The sequence below is a fragment of the Rhinichthys klamathensis genome, unplaced genomic scaffold, assembly GCF_029890125.1.
Source record: "Rhinichthys klamathensis goyatoka isolate OS25496 unplaced genomic scaffold, OSU_Roscu_1.1 h1tg000006l_1, whole genome shotgun sequence".
Lineage (NCBI taxonomy): Eukaryota > Metazoa > Chordata > Actinopteri > Cypriniformes > Leuciscidae > Rhinichthys > Rhinichthys klamathensis.
In genome coordinates, this window is record NW_026606559.1 from 1,640,232 (window position 1) to 1,665,808 (window position 25,577).

Sequence of the window (25,577 nt, forward strand, 5' to 3'; positions counted from 1 at the left end):
TGACAACATGACTAAGCAAGTCTTATCCGTACACAATGACACAAGGACTTGTCACTCTGATGGCGCTGACATGTTCATTGACACAGATATTTACCTTTGAGAGATGAACTAAGGATTTTGAGCAAGAGACTGGCTTTTGCAGGTAATCCATGGTATTTTGCTATTTGTACGAATTGTTTTGAGAATTGCACTTACTGTTTTGCAAATTTCGAGGATGATTAGAGAAATGTACCAAAGCGACTAAGAAAAACTGCATGATGTGCCCTCGTCTATCACAAGATCTTTATTAAACTAAATATGAAATATCACATAATGAGATTTTGGACCAAAATGTTTGTCAGTGCTCTTCGGTATCATCTTGAAAATGTAAATATTTTATACATTATTTAAAAATATACATATTTTCTATCCCTCCTGTTAGTGTTCCAAAGACTTGAAATAGATATTGTAAATCTCTGGATCCTCAATTATGTTTGTAAGAATAAAATGACAGGCTTTTGAGTCTTTGACATTGTGTAAGTATACTAGCCTTCTCATAAGGTTTTTATAAACACGTTATTATTATTTTTTACTTACAACAAATGTACCTATTAACTTTGAATGTATATAGCAAGCATCTCACAATCATTAAGTGTAAAGTGAGATAAGAAAGACAATAATTACCATATAAATATATAGGAATTTAGTAGGCCATAATGTTTTAATGCTTAATGTTATCCTGTCAATCATTTTGACTCGCTTAACACTTTTTCCCTCATATTTTGTGTTTAATGCACTAAAGCAAAGTGCATATTGTTGCCTTACTAATAAACAAATTATATGGCCTGTAAAGGAAACAGAGAGAGCACAATGCAGCACATTCATTTAAATTGATAACGAGTCTCTTTAATAAAAAAGATTCACAACATTTATTGTTTGGATTTTGTAATAAAATTTGGTAAATATGGTTAAATCAATTAAACTTAAAGTAGTATAAACCACAAGAATGTGTTTTTATTGTTTATTTGTATTTTTGTTTTGTTCGGTTTATGGCCTATTTTTGTTTTATTGGGGTAGGGATCATGGAGAATTGACAAGACAATATAGGGTAGAATAGTGGGGATGTGATCGGGAAAATACCCTACAAGGCGGGAAACAATCAAACAAACCCCTCACTGTAGAAGACCAGCAACTGATTTGTCACCTTTCTCTACATTTAGACTCAACAAAGTAGTAACAAACACAAATATTGTTTACATTTAGAATCTTAATGATTTTCTTTATTTACACTGCCTAGAGAGTACTTCAAGATGAGAAGAATCTGTCTCAGTAAAAATGACTGGGTGGACATAAAATGGAATGGAGGACAAATGAACCATTCCAAACAACGAGACTGGCACAGCTGTGGAGTGTTTGTACACACACAATTGTTATTGTTTAATCAGCTCGTAGTAAAGAAATTTTAATTGGTAATTATGAGTAAATTGTTCTCACTTTAGATTAGGTCACAAAACATTGGAAAATTGAATTGGAATTGAGTGATAAACTAATTGATTACTGAGCAATTTGATAAGGTTATTATTATCTTTTAACAGATCGAATGTCACCGCTGCAAGAGGTGGTTCCATGTGGCATGCCTTTCTATGTCACGAAAAGGAGTTCAAGAGAGTTCAAAAGGTTGACTGGGAGTGCTGCATATGCAAATAATTGTGGATTGGTAATTGGTATTTTTACAGTTCCCTACAATTACCAAAAATGAGTCAAAGGCATTTATTTGGTTGGCAGCCGACAGAAAAAAAAAGAAGAAAAACAAATAAACATGTTTGATATATTAAGATATTTTGTATCATATTTTTTTTTATTGAGCTTTAAAGTATGTCATATTTTGTGTATGACCCCATACAGCAGTGAAATACATAGCAATATTTACACATGATTTAACAGTTTATTGTCATATATATCAAAAATCTAAAAGGTGTGCATCATATTTGACACCTATGAACACTTTACAGTTGGTTTATTACTGTAAGTCATTGTCTTCAAATGCTATTGAGCTTTAAATGATGTCATATTTTGTGTATGACCCCATACAGTAGTGAAATACATAGCAATATTTACACGTGATTTAACAGTTTATTGTCATAAATATAAAAAATATAAAAGATGTGCATCATACCTGAGACCTAGATGAACAATTTACAGTTGGTTTTATGACTGTAAGTCATTGTCTTCAAATGCAAAAGTTAGAGACGTTTATGGGTGATTCTTCAATTGGGGGCTATTTTGCCATCTTACATTTTGATGAATGAAATCTGGTTGAATTTTGTTGGAATTATGTCAAGGCAATGTTTACATGCTTTGATGTAAAGATATAATAATGGCCACGACTGAGCTTAAATATAATTTGAGTATTTTATATCTATTTGCCAACTGGCACTGAAAAACGTCATTCCCATCACAACATCAAAAAGTCTCATAATGCAAAGAATGTATCAAGGAGATCATTTAAACTCATTCATCTTGCAAACATTGTTAACCTTCAACAATACATATAAAAAACAAAATGTTTCCATTCTGCGAATTCCATATATTTTCTTGTTCTTACCATCAAAATGTGTTTTCCTGTATTCATCAAAGCACACTTTTGTTTAATTTCTGTAAAATTAATTTTAGATGTTTTTTCTTTGAATAGGTGGATGAGTATTTCATTAGGCTTTTCATGTAGCACCTCAAGATTGAACATAAAACAGATTTAAAGGTATGTTTGCTGTAAATTAAGCAACGTGGTGGTAATGACATACTGTTCTGGTAATGACATAGTGTTTTGGTAATGACAAATGAAAAGTGTACTGATACATAAATCAAATTTAAAGGCTTAAATAATGACTTCTGGTGAGTGTTGTTGAAAGAAATGGACAGATGTAAGGAGATTGACAGGGTTGTGCAACCACAGAAACCGAAAATTCTCGGGACAGCAGCATGTGTCCAAATTGTAATCTTGTTCTATTTCATCAGAAATGATCTTGAAACGGGGCTTGTGTAAAATACCGAACTTGTCCTTTAACTTTCTTACGACCTCTTCTGCAAGGAGTTTCATGATTTTCATTTTCACTGTTCTGACCCTGTTGCACTGGAGATGTTGGGGGGTGTTTGAAGCTACATAGTGTTGTACTTCCTGTCGAATTTTGTCATTGGCTCTTTGATTGTTTTGGTTAACTCTCCATTGTTTGCGTTTCTGTTAGAGATGCACCGATTGATCGGCTGGTGACTGGAATTGGCCGATTTTCGATTGGCCATGATCGGCGATGACATTTTATGCCGGTCAAATACACTCGGGCGCCGCATGATTAATATCGAGCAACATCAGCATCACACGTGCACACGGAACGCACATATTGGAAACCTCGTGAATTACGGCCGTTTCACACCGCAAACGTGAGCAGCGCGTATTATTTCAAGCGTGCATGTTAATCAATGAGTGCATTCACACCGGGAGCGGGAGCCGCGCGTGAGCAGCGGTGAAGCACGGGTTTCGGTGCAGAGTCTATTTTTGCTGCACTGCTCACGCTCAATTAAAGTGAAAACACACTTTTGATGGACAAAATAAATATGATTTCACACAAAAGTGCCCAAAATGCACAGAATTTGCACGTCTGGTGTGTTTTAACAAGAACTGGAGTATTTGTCAGAAAAGAAAATGAATTTTCTTTTTGAAATTAACACTTTTTTTGTTGGATATTGGATGTGAAAAGAAGGAAATGGTTCTTCCATAACACTGCACTTTAGATTCACTGCACATTTTTAGAGGAGTAATTTATATAGTCCTATTTTATAGTGATTACTGTTCAAAAATATTCTATGCAAAATGTAAAATGTTATACTAAAGAAAAGAGAGAAAATAAATATTTGTGTGTGCTGTAAAGTGATTAGAAAAAATGAAATCGTAATCGGCTAAAAATTGGTATCGGCAGGTCAAACTCTGAAAAATCGGAATCGGCCTAGAAAATTTTAATCGGCCCATCTCTAGTTTCTGCCTTTGCTCCCGTTTTGAAAGTTGTGAGATTAGCTTTCCTGTTTCTTTTCTTCTTTTGTATCTTTCCTTTTCTCTGTCAATGTACTGCTGATATTTTACAGGATCTTCCTTCAATTTTTTTCTATAATCTCTAGACCTTTCAGTTGATTTCTTGGGAGCCATTCTGGTTAAAAAATAAGACAAAAAATAGTTTTAGGAAGTAAGGCATCTCACTTAAGTTTCATTGTAAAATCACACTATTATGCTTCTTTAACTTAATTTATAAACACATAATATGATATAGATAGTGACACAGAACATGTCATTACCACCATCACTTGTCATTACCATCACAACAAGTTGTGTGTTGGTAATGACGTGTTGCGGTAATGACATTTTTTATTTTTTTCAGGAAAAAAGATGCTAGGTCATGGTTTTGCTAACATTACTCAACAGCTAGTACAAAAAGACCTTTAAATACACATAAATCATTGTGAATATATATATATATTTATCAAAATATTGCTGCTACAGCATTTATGGTAATGACGCTGAATAAGTCTACTCCATGATCAGAAGGAATTCATGATTAAATTACTTACTTTTTCAGACATCAAATTTCACTGTTCTTTCGTGGCTGACATGTGCTCCCCTGCTAGTCTTCATTTCCATGGTTATGGCATAAACAAGTCTTACCCTCAAAAATATCCTTGTTGTAATCATAGACTGTCGCGGTAATGACAGTATTGTTGTGGACAATACTAAATTGTTAAAAATATTCACAAATTGCACAGATATGAACCCAAATTATGCATCAAGTGCCTTTTTAAGTTACTGTTTAAACATATATTGTGATTTTTTAATTAACTGATAACATTTGATCACATTTTCAGAGCAGATAAGTTTTAAAGTCTGGGTTGGGGACAAGGCCTAAGTAGCCAAATATTAGTGATGAAAGCATTTTTAAAAATGGAAATCATACTGATTTTAGTGTATAACATTTTTTGGTGGTGCAATAAATATTATTTGAAATAACTAAACTATTTATTTTATAAAATAGTATTTTTAACATGAATGTATAACCTGGGGACATAAAAGTTCCCGTAATTGAAGAATCACCCATATACCAATGTCGCATGTAACTTTAGAGACGGTCCCTAAATACGCGAATATCGAACGTCAAACCAACTTCATGAAAAATATCCACTTTTTCCCTGTTGAGAGAGACATCTTTACAACAAGTATCCGTATGAGGTGTATAAGTGGGTGGCCACTCGTCCAATTTATCCTCCCTTTAGCTTTTTTGCTCGCATTTTGGACAGAAGCAATGACTGGGTTCCAAGACTGTGAGTGAAAATTAGCTTTGGGAAGTGGACGCTTTTGCAATTAGCTTGACGAAGATTTTACACGAATAATTCCACGGATTGTAATAATAATAATAATAATAATAATCATATATGTTCAGAATTTGAATAAATCTCACAAGTATTAAAGAAAACGTCAAAGATTAAGCTCGATGTGCGCTCACGTGCTCTGCTGTACTCACGCACGCGACTTCACGTGCGTGTTGTGCCAATGAGCGATTCGATTTTAGTTGCTATAGCGACGCGTTTTTTGAATTCTGACTGCATATATCAACAATTTCACTGATCGCCATCTGATGGTTGACGGACGAGGCGAATTAAGAGACTTTTACAGAGTATTTTGAAGCTGTTCGGAGGATTGCTGAGAGGAGACTTTAGAAAGAGATCGGAGAATATTTTCATCACACAGTTTTACTTTTGAAAGAGTTCATATCTTATTTTAAAATATTCAAAACTTTTATTTGATTGTTCTTTTCTGATTTTAGAAGGAGTTTCGAGTTTTATTTCATTTTTTATTTAATTTTATACTTTCTTTTTATTTTTTTATTTGGAGGAGGAGTATTTCTGGGGAGATTTGTATTCTCTTTTTTGTATTGTTTTTATTGCAGGTTGGAGGAGGATATCGATGGCTCACATTGGTGAAAGAGGAGGTGAGTCTTTAATTTTTTATTGGTATGTTTTGGTATGATGTTGTACCCGGTACAATGATTGACTAACTTAATGTGAAGAAACTTGTGCGAGATAACTAATTTGATCCCTAAATGTTCCCAGCTAAGTGATCACATGTATTCGATGCCTTGCATATGAAATAAACTTTTCTATTTGAGTAACGTTAACTAGTAACAATTATTAATTGACCACTGGCATTAAATATTGATTATTATTAAAACATTACCATGTGATGTCTGAAATATTCCATCCTCAGGCCGCTCCAGATCCAGCAGAGCCGCTTCCACTCAGACGGCTGGTCAGGAGAGACTCGGTTCTGATGATGGCGATCAGGATCCGCTGCCAGACCCGACGCAGACACTGAGCCAGGAGCTTCCTGGATATTTAGCACCTCTGTCTTCTGTGTTTTCTGTTTCTGTTTCCACAGGTAAGGCTGACAGGAAGAGGAAGAGGCAAAGCGGCAGCCAGAGGAGCCAAGATGATGGACGTCCGTCCACTTCATTTAAAAGACCTGCTAAACGCTCTCGCAGAGGTCAGAATAAGCTTTTATTAAAAAAAGTTACGTCTCTGTTAATAATTAAATGATTTGTCATTGAAAATAAAAAGTTGAAAATAATAAAGTAATAATTTGATGTGACTGGTGACATTAATTACTGATAAAAAAACATTTTTTGATGTCTGAAATATTCCATCCTCAGGCCGCTCCAGATCCAGCAGAGCCGCTTCCACTCAGACGGCTGGTCAGGAGAGACTCGGTTCTGATGATGGCGATCAGGATCCGCTGCCAGACCCGACGCAGACATTGAGCCGGGAGCTTCCTGGATATTTAGCACCTCTGTCTTCTGTGTTTTCTGTTTCCACAGGTAAGGCTGACAGGAAGAGGAAGAGGCAAAGCGGCAGCCAGAGGAGCCAAGATGATGGACGTCCGTCCACTTCGTTTAAAAGACCTGCTAAACGTTCTCGCAAAGGTCAGAATAAGCTTTTCATTTAAAAGTTATGGCTCAATTATTAAATGATTTTTCATTAGATACATGTGTTCTCTTAAGGACATTTCTTGTGATCATATGTGTTACAGAAGCATATGCGAAGGGCCCATTGCTGGGACGAGGCGGATTCGGCTCTGTGTATGCTGGGATCCGCAGGTCTGACAGACTGCCAGTAAGACATTTTCTTCCCTCCTTTGTTCAGACAGCCTTTAGAAATGTTGATATCAGTAAATGTCATCTGTCACAATTAGGCAGGTGTGATTTACTGTGGTTTATCCGTCTACAGGTTGCCATCAAGTACGTCTCTAAAGACAGGACCCAAGAGAGGCTGAAAGTTGTAAGTTCCAGTGTGAATCTGTTGTTTCATCCGTTTCGTTCAGCCCTGGATATAACGGAGCCTTTGTCCCTGCAGGAAGGTCAGGGTCTGCTGCCGCTGGAGGTGGCATTGATGACCCGGGTCAATTCAGCTCCTGCCTGCCCCAACGTCCTGCAGCTTGTGGAGTGGTTTGACCGTCGCAGTCGCTACAGCATGATCCTGGAACGGCCAGTTCCCTGCCAAGATCTGCAGAGTTTCTGCGAGGAGAACGGCTGTGTGGATGAGAGCTTGGCCAAGAAAGTGCTGGTTCAGCTGATCACCGCTCTGAAACACTGCGAGAGCCGCGGAGTCCTGCACCGGGACGTCAAGCCAGAGAACCTGCTGATTGCCACAGCGTCCCATGACATCAAGCTGCTGGACTTTGGTTGTGGAGACCTGCTAAAGGACTCGGCCTACACATACTATGCAGGTTAGTTTTGCGTTACAGCAGGAAACGTTCTGTGGATGTTTACTGAACTTTTGAAGATCAAACAAAGAGAATTTGTTTGGACTGGAACCTTTTCAGTGTATGTTTCTGGTCTTCTTGGGTCTCTCAGGTAGTCGTGAATACGCTCCTCCTGAGTGGTTTGATCAGCACTCCTATCATGCAGGACCGGCTACTGTTTGGTCAGTGGGGGTGACGCTCTACAACATCCTGTGCTTTCCCTTCAGAGCCGCACGGAGGGTCTCCTTCAAAAGCCGACTGCTCTTCCCTAGAGAACTGTCTATAGGCAAGAGATAGCAAACATTCAGAAGTAGAAACCCAGGATAAGTTTGTTCTTTTGTGTTCCTGAAGACTGTGTTGTGTGTAACAGAGTGCCGTCAGTTGATTAGCTGGTGTCTCAGTGACGCGGCAGGAGATCGTCCCAGTTTAGACGACATTGAGCGCCATCCTTGGTTGCACTGAACAGGTGGCCAGTGACATTACACTTATCTGAATCACAGCAGACATGGCTTGGATTGTATTGTTAGGATTAGTGTAGATAAACAGTTATGATCATTTGTATAGGGTGAGCTGGAGAGACACAGGGACTGCAGAGATCTTCCTGATCACCTACAGAAAGAGAAGTGGACCATGAACTACAGTTTACATCCTCTGCTCCGTTCTGTGTGGATGCGGGAGGAGCTGAACACACAGCGGCAGCTGAAACCGGAGCCCGGGTTTCACAAAATGTGAATCTTGTCCAGTCTCTTGCAATCATACACTAAGGTGTAACCTACAATTTACAATAATTGTCATCAAAACTTTATCCATAGTTTACATCAGAACATCCGTCCAGAGTACACTGTTATATTGACAACATGACTAAGCAAGTCTTATCCGTACACAATGACACAAGGACTTGTCACTCTGATGGCGCTGACATGTTCATTGACACAGATATTTACCTTTGAGAGATGAACTAAGGATTTTGAGCAAGAGACTGGCTTTTGCAGGTAATCCATGGTATTTTGCTATTTGTACGAATTGTTTTGAGAATTGCACTTACTGTTTTGCAAATTTCGAGGATGATTAGAGAAATGTACCAAAGCGACTAAGAAAAACTGCATGATGTGCCCTCGTCTATCACAAGATCTTTATTAAACTAAATATGAAATATCACATAATGAGATTTTGGACCAAAATGTTTGTCAGTGCTCTTCGGTATCATCTTGAAAATGTAAATATTTTATACATTATTTAAAAATATACATATTTTCTATCCCTCCTGTTAGTGTTCCAAAGACTTGAAATAGATATTGTAAATCTCTGGATCCTCAATTATGTTTGTAAGAATAAAATGACAGGCTTTTGAGTCTTTGACATTGTGTAAGTATACTAGCCTTCTCATAAGGTTTTTATAAACACGTTATTATTATTTTTTACTTACAACAAATGTACCTATTAACTTTGAATGTATATAGCAAGCATCTCACAATCATTAAGTGTAAAGTGAGATAAGAAAGACAATAATTACCATATAAATATATAGGAATTTAGTAGGCCATAATGTTTTAATGCTTAATGTTATCCTGTCAATCATTTTGACTCGCTTAACACTTTTTCCCTCATATTTTGTGTTTAATGCACTAAAGCAAAGTGCATATTGTTGCCTTACTAATAAACAAATTATATGGCCTGTAAAGGAAACAGAGAGAGCACAATGCAGCACATTCATTTAAATTGATAACGAGTCTCTTTAATAAAAAAGATTCACAACATTTATTGTTTGTATTTTGTAATAAAATTTGGTAAATATGGTTAAATCAATTAAACTTAAAGTAGTATAAACCACAATAATGTGTTTTTATTGTTTATTTGTATTTTTGTTTTGTTCGGTTTATGGCCTATTTTTGTTTTATTGGGGTAGGGATCATGGAGAATTGACAAGACAATATAGGGTAGAATAGTGGGGATGTGATCGGGAAAATACCCTACAAGGCGGGAAACAATCAAACAAACCCCTCACTGTAGAAGACCAGCAACTGATTTGTCACCTTTCTCTACATTTAGACTCAACAAAGTAGTAACAAACACAAATATTGTTTACATTTAGAATCTTAATGATTTTCTTTATTTACACTGCCTAGAGAGTACTTCAAGATGAGAAGAATCTGTCTCAGTAAAAATGACTGGGTGGACATAAAATGGAATGGAGGACAAATGAACCATTCCAAACAACGAGACTGGCACAGCTGTGGAGTGTTTGTACACACACAATTGTTATTGTTTAATCAGCTCGTAGTAAATACATTTTAATTGGTAATTATGAGTAAATTGTTCTCACTTTAGATTAGGTCACAAAACATTGGAAAATTGAATTGGAATTGAGTGATAAACTAATTGATTACTGAGCAATTTGATAAGGTTATTATTATCTTTTAACAGATCGAATGTCACTGCTGCAAGAGGTGGTTCCATGTGGCATGCCTTTCTATGTCACGAAAAGGAGTTCAAGAGAGTTCAAAAGGTTGACTGGGAGTGCTGCATATGCAAATAATTGTGGATTGGTAATTGGTATTTGTACAGTTCCCTACAATTACCAAAAATGAGTCAAAGGCATTTATTTGGTTGGCAGCCGACAGAAAAAAAAAGAAGAAAAACAAATAAACATGTTTGATATATTAAGATATTTTGTATCATATTTTTTTTTATTGAGCTTTAAAGTATGTCATATTTTGTGTATGACCCCATACAGCAGTGAAATACATAGCAATATTTACACATGATTTAACAGTTTATTGTCATATATATCAAAAATCTAAAAGGTGTGCATCATATTTGACACCTATGAACACTTTACAGTTGGTTTATTACTGTAAGTCATTGTCTTCAAATGCTATTGAGCTTTAAATGATGTCATATTTTGTGTATGACCCCATACAGTAGTGAAATACATAGCAATATTTACACGTGATTTAACAGTTTATTGTCATAAATATAAAAAATATAAAAGATGTGCATCATACCTGAGACCTAGATGAACAATTTACAGTTGGTTTTATGACTGTAAGTCATTGTCTTCAAATGCAAAAGTTAGAGACGTTTATACCAATGTCGCATGTAACTTTAGAGACGCGACTAAATACGCGAATATCGAACGTCAAACCAACTTCATGAAAAATATCCACTTTTTCCCTGTTGAGAGAGACATCTTTATAACAAGTATCCGTATGAGGTGTATAAGTGGGTGGCCACTCGTCCAATTTATCCTCCCTTTAGCTTTTTTGCTCGCATTTTGGACAGAAGCAATGACTGGGTTCCATTAGACTGTGAGTGAAAATTAGCTTTGGGAAGTGGACGCTTTTGCAATTAGCTTGACGAAGATTTTACACGAATAATTCCACGGATTGTAATAATAATAATAATAATAATATATGTTCAGAATTTGAATAAATCTCACAAGTATTAAAGAAAACGTCAAAGATTAAGCTCGATGTGCGCTCACGTGCTCTGCTGTACTCACGCACGCGACTTCACGTGCGTGTTGTGCCAATGAGCGATTCGATTTTAGTTGCTATAGCGACGCGTTTTTTGAATTCTGACTGCATATATCAACAATTTCACTGATCGCCATCTGATGGTTGACGGACGAGGCGAATTAAGAGACTTTTACAGAGTATTTTGAAGCTGTTCGGAGGATTGCTGAGAGGAGACTTTAGAAAGAGATCGGAGAATATTTTCATCACAGAGTTTTACTTTTGAAAGAGTTCATATCTTATTTTAAAATATTCAAAACTTTTATTTGATTGTTCTTTTCTGATTTTAGAAGGAGTTTCGAGTTTTATTTCATTTTTTATTTAATTTTATACTTTCTTTTTTTATTTTTTTATTTGGAGGAGGAGTATTTCTGGGGAGATTTGTATTCTCTTTTTTGTATTGTTTTTATTGCAGGTTGGAGGAGGATATCGATGGCTCACATTGGTGAAAGAGGAGGTGAGTCTTTAATTTTTTATTGGTATGTTTTGGTATGATGTTGTACCCGGTACAATGATTGACTAACTTAATGTGAAGAAACTTGTGCGAGATAACTAATTTGATCCCTAAATGTTCCCAGCTAAGTGATCACATGTATTCGATGCCTTGCATATGAAATAAACTTTTCTATTTGAGTAACGTGAACTAGTAACAATTATTAATTGACCACTGGCATTAAATATTGATTATTATTAAAACATTACCATGTGATGTCTGAAATATTCCATCCTCAGGCCGCTCCAGATCCAGCAGAGCCGCTTCCACTCAGACGGCTGGTCAGGAGAGACTCGGTTCTGATGATGGCGATCAGGATCCGCTGCCAGACCCGACGCAGACACTGAGCCAGGAGCTTCCTGGATATTTAGCACCTCTGTCTTCTGTGTTTTCTGTTTCTGTTTCCACAGGTAAGGCTGACAGGAAGAGGAAGAGGCAAAGCGGCAGCCAGAGGAGCCAAGATGATGGACGTCCGTCCACTTCATTTAAAAGACCTGCTAAACGCTCTCGCAGAGGTCAGAATAAGCTTTTATTAAAAAAAGTTACGTCTCTGTTAATAATTAAATGATTTGTCATTGAAAATAAAAAGTTGAAAATAATAAAGTAATAATTTGATGTGACTGGTGACATTAATTACTGATAAAAAAACATTTTTTGATGTCTGAAATATTCCATCCTCAGGCCGCTCCAGATCCAGCAGAGCCGCTTCCACTCAGACGGCTGGTCAGGAGAGACTCGGTTCTGATGATGGCGATCAGGATCCGCTGCCAGACCCGACGCAGACATTGAGCCGGGAGCTTCCTGGATATTTAGCACCTCTGTCTTCTGTGTTTTCTGTTTCCACAGGTAAGGCTGACAGGAAGAGGAAGAGGCAAAGCGGCAGCCAGAGGAGCCAAGATGATGGACGTCCATCCACTTCGTTTAAAAGACCTGCTAAACGTTCTCGCAAAGGTCAGAATAAGCTTTTCATTTAAAAGTTATGGCTCAATTATTAAATGATTTTTCATTAGATACATGTGTTCTCTTAAGGACATTTCTTGTGATCATATGTGTTACAGAAGCATATGCGAAGGGCCCATTGCTGGGACGAGGCGGATTCGGCTCTGTGTATGCTGGGATCCGCAGGTCTGACAGACTGCCAGTAAGACATTTTCTTCCCTCCTTTGTTCAGACAGCCTTTAGAAATGTTGATATCAGTAAATGTCATCTGTCACAATTAGGCAGGTGTGATTTACTGTGGTTTATTCGTCTACAGGTTGCCATCAAGTACGTCTCTAAAGACAGGACCCAAGAGAGGCTGAAAGTTGTAAGTTCCAGTGTGAATCTGTTGTTTCATCCGTTTCGTTCAGCCCTGGATATAACGGAGCCTTTGTCCCTGCAGGAAGGTCAGGGTCTGCTGCCGCTGGAGGTGGCATTGATGACCCGGGTCAATTCAGCTCCTGCCTGCCCCAACGTCCTGCAGCTTGTGGAGTGGTTTGACCGTCGCAGTCGCTACAGCATGATCCTGGAACGGCCAGTTCCCTGCCAAGATCTGCAGAGTTTCTGCGAGGAGAACGGCTGTGTGGATGAGAGCTTGGCCAAGAAAGTGCTGGTTCAGCTGATCACCGCTCTGAAACACTGCGAGAGCCGCGGAGTCCTGCACCGGGACGTCAAGCCAGAGAACCTGCTGATTGCCACAGCGTCCCATGACATCAAGCTGCTGGACTTTGGTTGTGGAGACCTGCTAAAGGACTCGGCCTACACATACTATGCAGGTTAGTTTTGCGTTACAGCAGGAAACGTTCTGAGGATGTTTACTGAACTTTTGAAGATCAAACAAAGAGAATTTGTTTGGACTGGAACCTTTTCAGTGTATGTTTCTGGTCTTCTTGGGTCTCTCAGGTAGTCGTGAATACGCTCCTCCTGAGTGGTTTGATCAGCACTCCTATCATGCAGGACCGGCTACTGTTTGGTCAGTGGGGGTGACGCTCTACAACATCCTGTGCTTTCCCTTCAGAGCCGCACGGAGGGTCTCCTTCAAAAGCCGACTGCTCTTCCCTAGAGAACTGTCTATAGGCAAGAGATAGCAAACATTCAGAAGTAGAAACCCAGGATAAGTTTGTTCTTTTGTGTTCCTGAAGACTGTGTTGTGTGTAACAGAGTGCCGTCAGTTGATTAGCTGGTGTCTCAGTGACGCGGCAGGAGATCGTCCCAGTTTAGACGACATTGAGCGCCATCCTTGGTTGCACTGAACAGGTGGCCAGTGACATTACACTTATCTGAATCACAGCAGACATGGCTTGGATTGTATTGTTAGGATTAGTGTAGATAAACAGTTATGATCATTTGTATAGGGTGAGCTGGAGAGACACAGGGACTGCAGAGATCTTCCTGATCACCTACAGAAAGAGAAGTGGACCATGAACTACAGTTTACATCCTCTGCTCCGTTCTGTGTGGATGCGGGAGGAGCTGAACACACAGCGGCAGCTGAAACCGGAGCCCGGGTTTCACAAAATGTGAATCTTGTCCAGTCTCTTGCAATCATACACTAAGGTGTAACCTACAATTTACAATAATTGTCATCAAAACTTTATCCATAGTTTACATCAGAACATCCCTCCAGAGTACACTGTTATATTGACAACATGACTAAGCAAGTCTTATCCGTACACAATGACACAAGGACTTGTCACTCTGATGGCGCTGACATGTTCATTGACACAGATATTTACCTTTGAGAGATGAACTAAGGATTTTGAGCAAGAGACTGGCTTTTGCAGGTAATCCATGGTATTTTGCTATTTGTACGAATTGTTTTGAGAATTGCACTTACTGTTTTGCAAATTTCGAGGATGATTCGAGAAATGTACCAAAGCGACTGAGAAAAACTGCATGATGTGCCCTCGTCTATCACAAGATCTTTATTAAACTAAATATGAAATATCACATAATGAGATTTTGGACCAAAATGTTTGTCAGTGCTCTTCGGTATCATCTTGAAAATGTAAATATTTTATACATTATTTAAAAATATACATATTTTCTATCCCTCCTGTTAGTGTTCCAAAGACTTGAAATAGATATTGTAAATCTCTGGATCCTCAATTATGTTTGTAAGAATAAAATGACAGGCTTTTGAGTCTTTGACATTGTGTAAGTATACTAGCCTTCTCATAAGGTTTTTATAAACACGTTATTATTATTTTTTACTTACAACAAATGTACCTATTAACTTTGAATGTATATAGCAAGCATCTCACAATCATTAAGTGTAAAGTGAGATAAGAAAGACAATAATTACCATATAAATATATAGGAATTTAGTAGGCCATAATGTTTTAATGCTTAATGTTATCCTGTCAATCATTTTGACTCGCTTAACACTTTTTCCCTCATATTTTGTGTTTAATGCACTAAAGCAAAGTGCATATTGTTGCCTTACTAATAAACAAATTATATGGCCTGTAAAGGAAACAGAGAGAGCACAATGCAGCACATTCATTTAAATTGATAACGAGTCTCTTTAATAAAAAAGATTCACAACATTTATTGTTTGGATTTTGTAATAAAATTTGGTAAATATGGTTAAATCAATTAAACTTAAAGTAGTATAAACCACAAGAATGTGTTTTTATTGTTTATTTGTATTTTTGTTTTGTTCGGTTTATGGCCTATTTTTGTTTTATTGGGGTAGGGATCATAGAGAATTGACAAGACAATATAGGGTAGAATAGTGGGGATGTGATCGGGAAAATACCCTACAAGGCGGGAAACAATCAAACAAACCCCTCACTGTAGAAGACCAGCAACTGATTTGTCACCTTTCTCTACATTTAGACTCAACAAAGTAGTAACAAACACAAACATTGTTTACATTTAGAATCTTAATGATTTTCTTTATTTACACTGCCTAGAGAGTACTTCAAGATGAGAAGAATCTGTCTCAGTAAAAATGACTGGGTGGACATAAAATGGAATGGAGGACAAATGAACCATTCCAAACAACGAGACTGGCACAGCTGTGGAGTGTTTGTACACACACAATTGTTATTGTTTAATCAGCTCGTAGTAAAGAAATTTTAATTGGTAATTATGAGTAAATTGTTCTCACTTTAGATTAGGTCACAAAACATTGGAAAATTGAATTGGAATTGAGTGATAAACTAATTGATTACTGAGCAATTTGATAAGGTTATTATTATCTTTTAACAGATCGAATGTCACCGCTGCAAGAGGTGGTTCCATGTGGCATGCCTTTCTATGTCACGAAAAGGAGTTCAAGAGAGTTCAAAAGGTTGACTGGGAGTGCTGCATATGCAAATAATTGTGGATTGGTAATTGGTATTTGTACAGTTCCCTACAATTACCAAAAATGAGTCAAAGGCATTTATTTGGTTGGCAGCCGACAGAAAAAAAAAGAAGAAAAACAAATAAACATGTTTGATATATTAAGATATTTTGTATCATATTTTTTTTTATTGAGCTTTAAAGTATGTCATATTTTGTGTATGACCCCATACAGCAGTGAAATACATAGCAATATTTACACATGATTTAACAGTTTATTGTCATATATATCAAAAATCTAAAAGGTGTGCATCATATTTGACACCTATGAACACTTTACAGTTGGTTTATTACTGTAAGTCATTGTCTTCAAATGCTATTGAGCTTTAAATGATGTCATATTTTGTGTATGACCCCATACAGTAGTGAAATACATAGCAATATTTACACGTGATTTAACAGTTTATTGTCATAAATATAAAAAATATAAAAGATGTGCATCATACCTGAGACCTAGATGAACAATTTACAGTTGGTTTTATGACTGTAAGTCATTGTCTTCAAATGCAAAAGTTAGAGACGTTTATACCAATGTCGCATGTAACTTTAGAGACGGTCCCTAAATACGCGAATATCGAACGTCAAACCAACTTCATGAAAAATATCCACTTTTTCCCTGTTGAGAGAGACATCTTTATAACAAGTATCCGTATGAGGTGTATAAGTGGGTGGCCACTCGTCCAATTTATCCTCCCTTTAGCTTTTTTGCTCGCATTTTGGACAGAAGCAATGACTGGGTTCCATTAGACTGTGAGTGAAAATTAGCTTTGGGAAGTGGACGCTTTTGCAATTAGCTTGACGAAGATTTTACACGAATAATTCCACGGATTGTAATAATAATAATAATAATAATAATCATATATGTTCAGAATTTGAATAAATCTCACAAGTATTAAAGAAAACGTCAAAGATTAAGCTCGATGTGCGCTCACGTGCTCTGCTGTACTCACGCACGCGACTTCACGTGCGTGTTGTGCCAATGAGCGATTCGATTTTAGTTGCTATAGCGACGCGTTTTTTGAATTCTGACTGCATATATCAACAATTTCACTGATCGCCATCTGATGGTTGACGGACGAGGCGAATTAAGAGACTTTTACAGAGTATTTTGAAGCTGTTCGGAGGATTGCTGAGAGGAGACTTTAGAAAGAGATCGGAGAATATTTTCATCACAGAGTTTTACTTTTGAAAGAGTTCATATCTTATTTTAAAATATTCAAAACTTTTATTTGATTGTTCTTTTCTGATTTTAGAAGGAGTTTCGAGTTTTATTTCATTTTTTATTTAATTTTATACTTTCTTTTTCTTTTTTTCTTTTTTTCTTTGGAGGAGGAGTATTTCTGGGGAGATTTGTATTCTCTTTTTTGTATTGTTTTTATTGCAGGTTGGAGGAGGATATCGATGGCTCACATTGGTGAAAGAGGAGGTGAGTCTTTAATTTTTTATTGGTATGTTTTGGTATGATGTTGTACCCGGTGCAATGATTGACTAACTTAATGTGAAGAAACTTGTGCGAGATAACTAATTTGATCCCTAAATGTTCCCAGCTAAGTGATCACATGTATTCGATGCCTTGCATATGAAATAAACTTTTCTATTTGAGTAACGTGAACTAGTAACAATTATTAATTGACCACTGGCATTAAATATTGATTATTATTAAAACATTACCATGTGATGTCTGAAATATTCCATCCTCAGGCCGCTCCAGATCCAGCAGAGCCGCTTCCACTCAGACGGCTGGTCAGGAGAGACTCGGTTCTGATGATGGCGATCAGGATCCGCTGCCAGACCAGACGCAGACACTGAGCCAGGAGCTTCCTGGATATTTAGCACCTCTGTCTTCTGTGTTTTCTGTTTCTGTTTCCACAGGTAAGGCTGACAGGAAGAGGAAGAGGCAAAGCGGCAGCCAGAGGAGCCAAGATGATGGACGTCCGTCCACTTCATTTAAAAGACCTGCTAAACGCTCTCGCAGAGGTCAGAATAAGCTTTTATTAAAAAAAGTTACGTCTCTGTTAATAATTAAATGATTTGTCATTGAAAATAAAAAGTTGAAAATAATAAAGTAATAATTTGATGTGACTGGTGACATTAATTACTGATAAAAAAACATTTTTTGATGTCTGAAATATTCCATCCTCAGGCCGCTCCAGATCCAGCAGAGCCGCTTCCACTCAGACGGCTGGTCAGGAGAGACTCGGTTCTGATGATGGCGATCAGGATCCGCTGCCAGACCCGACGCAGACATTGAGCCGGGAGCTTCCTGGATATTTAGCACCTCTGTCTTCTGTGTTTTCTGTTTCCACAGGTAAGGCTGACAGGAAGAGGAAGAGGCAAAGCGGCAGCCAGAGGAGCCAAGATGATGGACGTCCATCCACTTCGTTTAAAAGACCTGCTAAACGTTCTCGCAAAGGTCAGAATAAGCTTTTCATTTAAAAGTTATGGCTCAATTATTAAATGATTTTTCATTAGATACATGTGTTCTCTTAAGGACATTTCTTGTGATCATATGTGTTACAGAAGCATATGCGAAGGGCCCATTGCTGGGACGAGGCGGATTCGGCTCTGTGTATGCTGGGATCCGCAGGTCTGACAGACTGCCAGTAAGACATTTTCTTCCCTCCTTTGTTCAGACAGCCTTTAGAAATGTTGATATCAGTAAATGTCATCTGTCACAATTAGGCAGGTGTGATTTACTGTGGTTTATCCGTCTACAGGTTGCCATCAAGTACGTCTCTAAAGACAGGACCCAAGAGAGGCTGAAAGTTGTAAGTTCCAGTGTGAATCTGTTGTTTCATCCGTTTCGTTCAGCCCTGGATATAACGGAGCCTTTGTCCCTGCAGGAAGGTCAGGGTCTGCTGCCGCTGGAGGTGGCATTGATGACCCGGGTCAATTCAGCTCCTGCCTGCCCCAACATCCTGCAGCTTGTGGAGTGGTTTGACCGTCGCAGTCGCTACAGCATGATCCTGGAACGGCCAGTTCCCTGCCAAGATCTGCAGAGTTTCTGCGAGGAGAACGGCTGTGTGGATGAGAGCTTGGCCAAGAAAGTGCTGGTTCAGCTGATCACCGCTCTGAAACACTGCGAGAGCCGCGGAGTCCTGCACCGGGACGTCAAGCCAGAGAACCTGCTGATTGCCACAGCGTCCCATGACATCAAGCTGCTGGACTTTGGTTGTGGAGACCTGCTAAAGGACTCGGCCTACACATACTATGCAGGTTAGTTTTGCGTTACAGCAGGAAACGTTCTGTGGATGTTTACTGAACTTTTGAAGATCAAACAAAGAGAATTTGTTTGGACTGGAACCTTTTCAGTGTATGTTTCTGGTCTTCTTGGGTCTCTCAGGTAGTCGTGAATACGCTCCTCCTGAGTGGTTTGATCAGCACTCCTATCATGCAGGACCGGCTACTGTTTGGTCAGTGGGGGTGACGCTCTACAACATCCTGTGCTTTCCCTTCAGAGCCGCACGGAGGGTCTCCTTCAAAAGCCGACTGCTCTTCCCTAGAGAACTGTCTATAGGCAAGAGATAGCAAACATTCAGAAGTAGAAACCCAGGATAAGTTTGTTCTTTTGTGTTCCTGAAGACTGTGTTGTGTGTAACAGAGTGCCGTCAGTTGATTAGCTGGTGTCTCAGTGACGCGGCAGGAGATCGTCCCAGTTTAGACGACATTGAGCGCCATCCTTGGTTGCACTGAACAGGTGGCCAGTGACATTACACTTATCTGAATCACAGCAGACATGGCTTGGATTGTATTGTTAGGATTAGTGTAGATAAACAGTTATGATCATTTGTATAGGGTGAGCTGGAGAGACACAGGAACTGCAGAGATCTTCCTGATCACCTACAGAATGAGAAGTGGACCGTGAACTACAGTTTACATCCTCTGCTCCGTTCTGTGTGGATGCTGGAGGAGCTGAACACACAGCGGCAGCAGAAACCGGAGCCCGGGCCAGAGATCAGCTAGTCGAAAATAGCAAAGCATGTAGTTTGTACCCCAATAAGAAAAAGCAAAGTGTGAAAAAATTGGGACAGAGTGTAAAAAAGCATAACAGTCTGCGGCAAGGTGTAAACTAGCATAATGTGTGTTTGTTTTATTTTTTAAATTAGGACAAGTAAAATAAAAATCCAAAAAGTCCAGTAGATGGAGATAGACAAATAGAATTAATCTATAAACTAAAGACATTTTTTATGCTCAGAACAATAACTAACATTTTGTACTTTGAAGTAGAGGTCGAAACGTGAAAGTCATTGCACTGCAGAGTGTAAATCAGCATAATGAGTTTTATTTATTACAACAGGGAAAAGGAACAAGTATCAGAAATAGAATAGAAAAAAAAAAAAAAAAATCAGAAGAAATTAAACCCAGAGCTTAAGTTAAATTAAACCCATCATGCAAACCAAGAGACCCATGATCAGTGAGTCGTAACTAGGGCTGCAACCAATGATTATTTTGATAATCAATGAATCTGTCGATTATGTCTTATTAATCGAATTTAAAAATATTATATTTATATATATACAAGTTATTTCATCCTACACAATGTTGTCCTCAAAACAATGTGTAAATTAAAACAATTTTAAACAAATATAGTGAATGTGACTATATAGGCAATGCTAAACATTAAATGCAAAAATATAAACATTACATTCTTAAACTTGCCCAACATAACCCAGAAAAACAAAATCACACATTTACTTATCTGGAAATAGTAATTATATTATTCTTATTTTTATATTACCATTACAACAATCTCTTTTACTGTTTTCATAAAAATACAATGTAGTATTTTATTCCTAACAGCCAATAAAAGGCAATAAAATGTATATTTTTAGTCAGAATTATTGCTCTGTCATTCTGTTGCGCTCCATTGGTTTGACACGCATGCGCACACCAGCGCTCATTCAGTGAAGTCTGTGAAGTTTAAAACACATTGTCATGTTCAAAAAAGAAAAGTAAAGATGAAAACATAGCCTAACATACCCAAGTGTCTACTTTGTTTGGTGTACAGGGATATTGATAGACAGAAGCCTAAAGGATTTTTCCAGAAATAAATCAAGCTTCTATTATTCATTATTTTGGTCATAACATATTATGCGTGCTCCCCCAGTGCAACCACATTTATATTTATTTATTATAAACAGATGAAAATGTACAAACACGTTCAGGAGAACATTAAAGATAATCAACAGAAACTTTCAAATGTAACAAACTGAAGAAAAACATAATGAAATATAAAAACCTACATACACAAAAAGGGTAAACGTGAACAAAATAAACAAATTATTGGAAAAAAAGAAAATAAAACAAATTACACGTGATGAGTAAATGATAAATACTAATTATTAAACAAAAACAAGAAAGCAAACTAACTTAATCAAAACAATCATTAGGCCTATAGAAAGTATCATATTGTTTCAAGAAACTGTTACACTTGGAAACATGTTACATAGCAGAAGGAAAAAGAAAAAGATTTGAGAAGAGAGTCTACCTTAATCAAAAAAAGTAATAGAGTAGGAAGTGAGCCCACAAAAACTTTTGTTTATGGATAAAAAAAGAGAGAATATATATTTCTTAGCCTTGTTGGAGGTATTAGTATAATAGCAAATAAGATCTAATAAATAATAAAATAATAATACTAAAATAAAAGACTAGGCAAAAAAAGGGGGTTTAACTAAAGTTACACAAATCCCCTGAATGAATTCACAAGAAGAAGAAAAAATGTATTAATGTTTCATCACGACTAGGAACATCAACATATTTGGTCAAATTGACAGGGTGTATTTTGTGCAATATATTAAATTGAACTTGTTTGGTCTTGTTGGGAATAAAGTATTAATGGGACAACAACTGCTATTCTCCAGTCATTCAAATAGGATTTACCTTTACGGACAATGTGTTATTCTTTTACATTTTTTATTTATTTATAATATGTTGAATATGTTCATTATTACATTTATTATCATAAATACTAAATCCATTTAATAACAAAGCAAACTCTTTAATATGACTCCGGTTATATAAGTGACTCTTATCAAGCTGAATGGAGCCTGTGGCAATGGACATTAGAAAAAAACATTAGAAGAATCATCAAATACTGAAAGGATAACATTTATTCCTCTGATTATAACTGAAGGAAACAAATCAAATTTAATAGTTATTCCAGAAAAGAGTTCTGTGTGGTGAAAAATTGAGGATGTAACCTAACTTCCAGGCAAGAAGAGCCTGCTGATGAAAATTAGATAATGTGAGCGGCAGTTTATTAGGAATATGATTATATTTTACAATAAAATGCTGGCCAGCTCCAATTTCATTAAAGATATGATATGGGGTAAAAAATAAAACAAAAAAATAAGTAAATAAAGCCCAGACAAAATTTGGATTAATTAAACATCTTTTAAGCAAGTTTATTTTAAAAGTGTTATAGTATTATGAAAAATAAGTACTACAAGTCCAGCATCTCTTCTGCTATTGGAAATCACAGCCTTTTCTTACGCTTGAAAACTGTTTAAAGCTGCTGTCCGTAGCTTTTTTTGGGTTAAAAATTATCCAAAATACATATTTGATAAAATACATAACCAGCCAGTGTTCAAAACTATCTGCTTGCCTTAGCTCGATGCAAAACGGTAAGCTTGTAATAATGTTTTTAATTTTAGTGGTACTGGTGGATTTCCGCGGGAGATTCGAGCATGTCTTTGCGTCATTACGTCACATCTGTACACATAAAGAAGGAGTCTCGGCTAGTATAAGCTATATTGCGTGTGAGGATGTTGGAGGTAGAGATTTATAGCCTTTTCTCACAGCACTTGATATAATTAAACTTATCAATTTGATGGCGGATCCAGAAAGGTTCAAACGACGATCATCATCAGTGACAACTAGAGACTCACCCGCTGTAAAATGCAAAAGACTTCGTTCGGACTTCGGAGTGGCTACAGAAAAAAAGAGACTGCAACCAGACCCATGCGAAAACAAGGATAATATCGGAAGGACATTACATGATGTAGTCACGCAATGCTTGCTGACGTTGTTAACATTAACAATTAGAGAACATAGTATAGCTACTTTGCACGGTTTTGCGTGAAATGAAAACTTATCAGCAATTGTTAGATTTAATCAGCGCGATTTACTGCAATGTCAGAACCAGAACAAAAGTGAATGTTTCTTACTAGTTCAGATGACATTTCCCGGTGAAAATTCTTATGTTGGTCATACTTCCAAAAAGAATAATCTGTGATTCTGAATGACAATATCCACATCGGCGCGGTGACTGACAGCTGCACACTCTCCTCAAACACTGTGTTCATCCGCGCTGTGCCGTGTCGAGGGTGTTGAACTACAACTCACGTAAAGTTGATAATTCCGCGAATGACTGCAATTGCAGATTTCGAACAGAGATGGCGACAAAGAGGAAAAATGCCGGACTGCAGCTTTAACTAATTGAATGGCTGTGGCAGGGGCGTCGCTAGGCCCTTTTTAGGGGGGGCTTCAGCCCCCCTAAACTTCTGCCTAGCCCCCCTAAAAATGTGAGATTAATGTAGGCTACACAAATTCGTGTTCGCTTCAGTCTTGTTATAATCGGATTCAGCGCGTTCTTCGTCTTCAATCCGCAGCGGCGCCGAGCAGAGAGCACGTCAGAAACAGAGGACAGGGTGTGTGTGTTCATGTGTGTGTGTTCATCTGAGCCTCATTGGTCTGTCACATGCTCGTCAATGTCAGAATATTTGAGATGACCAATCAAATCAAAGTAGGTAGGCTTTATGTTCACAGACGCTGTTGAGCGCGAATTTTAACAGTGCGACTCGACGCGTACGGTCCATAGACACTATAAGAAGTGGACAGAGTCATCTCATTGGAACTCAGTTGAGACAGTTGAAGCCCATTTTTAGCGATTTTTGAGCACTTCCGTTCCTGACGCGCAGACTCAAACCGACTCAAACTAAGCTTCATGACGTGAGCAACCTGTCTGACAGACGTTAATCTTCTAGTAGCTGTGCGTGAAAATTGCCAACGTTAATCTTGCAGAGACGGGGAACTTGAGCAAAGAGTTCTTTGGCGTGAGTGAGCAGGAGTAAGTATTCCGTTGCTTTTATGGACTCATTATCTATGGGCTTCTCCCTTGACGGGACGTCCCCCCGATTGCCTGCGAGCTTCTCCTCCTGTCTGTACGGTAATTTCTGTACAGCGCGACAGAGAGTCGAGTGGTTATGACGCAATCGTTAGCCTATTTTTACAATATCTGTTTCTACGGGGCCATGATAGTGTAACATAGAAGGTAATGGAGCCCTTTATACATTGTCGTGTTTCTTTAGAAATAAATAATGGACAAATGGAGTCTTTAAACGCCTCAGATGTAAAGTTATTCGCTGTCAAAGTGACGCCAAAATGAATGGGAGTCAATGGAAATGCTAACGCAAGTGAAGTTCTGCTACAAGATGGCGGCACCCGACCGGCTTCAACTTACGGTCGATGGATTACCCCCTTGGTACGGTCAAGTGCGAGATAAGATGTAAGTAGCTAAACTTAACATTTCATATTTTACTTTTTTTAGGTCATAAATGTTAAACGAATGACAAAAAATAATCAGGCAAACTAATATAGTTTTGTCTAATTTCGCCATTTTGAACTGAAAATAGGCCTATGTAACGTGACTCATGTAATGTAATAATTAGTTTACAAGAAACATTAACAAAGCCATTTTCATCATGTTAGGCACAAGATTAATAATGAATGTGTACATATTGAGAATATAATACAAATTGTAGCCTTTAGTAAATTAAAAAAGCTCAGCTTTAGGAGGGGAAGAGAAAGGGATGAAGAGACTGAGAAAAAAAGTAGTGATGGAGATGAGAAGAGAGCAGGTATTGACAAATAATCTGCCCACTGACAAGGTTTTAAAGCTATTTCTTATCCTTTTTTTTGGTCTTCAAACGTCTTGAAATGCACATATCAGAGAAATAAAAAATTTGAACCCCCTACCAACCTCAAATTTAGGACCTCTGTGATTATAAAGCCCTGTCCACGGCCCTGTATTAGGCATAAGATCAATAATAAATCTGTAGCCTACATATTGTGAATGTATTTAATAAACTTAATTGCCTTTAGTAGCTTTCAGTAAATAAACGCGTCTGAGAAAATGATTCATAGGCAAAATCAACCTATCAGTTGACCCTATGTTTACTTTCTTCACTGACAGACAAAAATGAAAAGCCTATATCAGTCAAAGCTCAGCTTTAGGAGGGGAAGAGACAGGGCAAGATAAAAACAAAGAGAAAAAGAGTGTGATGCTGATGAGGAGAGAAAAATAATCAGCTGCCCACTATCCAAGTTTTTTGGCCTTCAGAACATCTTAAAATGCACATATGTAGATCAGAGAAATCAAAATTTTCTCGGTGCCTTTGCATCGTAATGAAAATGGTTAATAGTGATTTTTA

General features: G+C 37.6%; 3 protein-coding genes across 3 annotated transcripts; all 3 read left to right on the forward strand.

The window, feature by feature from the left end:
• The first annotated feature begins 5,980 nt into the window (after positions 1-5,980).
• Positions 5,981-8,395, forward strand: LOC130090968 (serine/threonine-protein kinase pim-3-like). The gene is made up of 8 exons (XM_056258617.1): positions 5,981-6,005; positions 6,281-6,556; positions 7,100-7,182; positions 7,297-7,347; positions 7,423-7,795; positions 7,923-8,096; positions 8,181-8,276; positions 8,375-8,395. The coding sequence occupies exons 1-7, from the start codon at positions 5,981-5,983 to the stop codon at positions 8,270-8,272; spliced, it is 1,074 nt and encodes a 357-aa protein (XP_056114592.1). The 3' UTR covers positions 8,273-8,276; positions 8,375-8,395.
• A 3,362-nt stretch (positions 8,396-11,757) lies between these two features.
• On the forward strand, positions 11,758-13,884 carry LOC130090975 (serine/threonine-protein kinase pim-3-like). The gene is made up of 7 exons (XM_056258627.1): positions 11,758-11,782; positions 12,229-12,333; positions 12,665-12,769; positions 12,877-12,959; positions 13,074-13,124; positions 13,200-13,572; positions 13,700-13,884. The coding sequence occupies exons 1-7, from the start codon at positions 11,758-11,760 to the stop codon at positions 13,882-13,884; spliced, it is 927 nt and encodes a 308-aa protein (XP_056114602.1).
• A 3,663-nt stretch (positions 13,885-17,547) lies between these two features.
• Positions 17,548-19,689, forward strand: LOC130090985 (serine/threonine-protein kinase pim-3-like). Its single transcript, XM_056258641.1, has 7 exons — positions 17,548-17,572; positions 18,019-18,123; positions 18,455-18,559; positions 18,667-18,749; positions 18,864-18,914; positions 18,990-19,362; positions 19,490-19,689. The coding sequence occupies exons 1-7, from the start codon at positions 17,548-17,550 to the stop codon at positions 19,672-19,674; spliced, it is 927 nt and encodes a 308-aa protein (XP_056114616.1). The 3' UTR covers positions 19,675-19,689.
• The last annotated feature ends 5,888 nt before the right edge of the window (positions 19,690-25,577 follow it).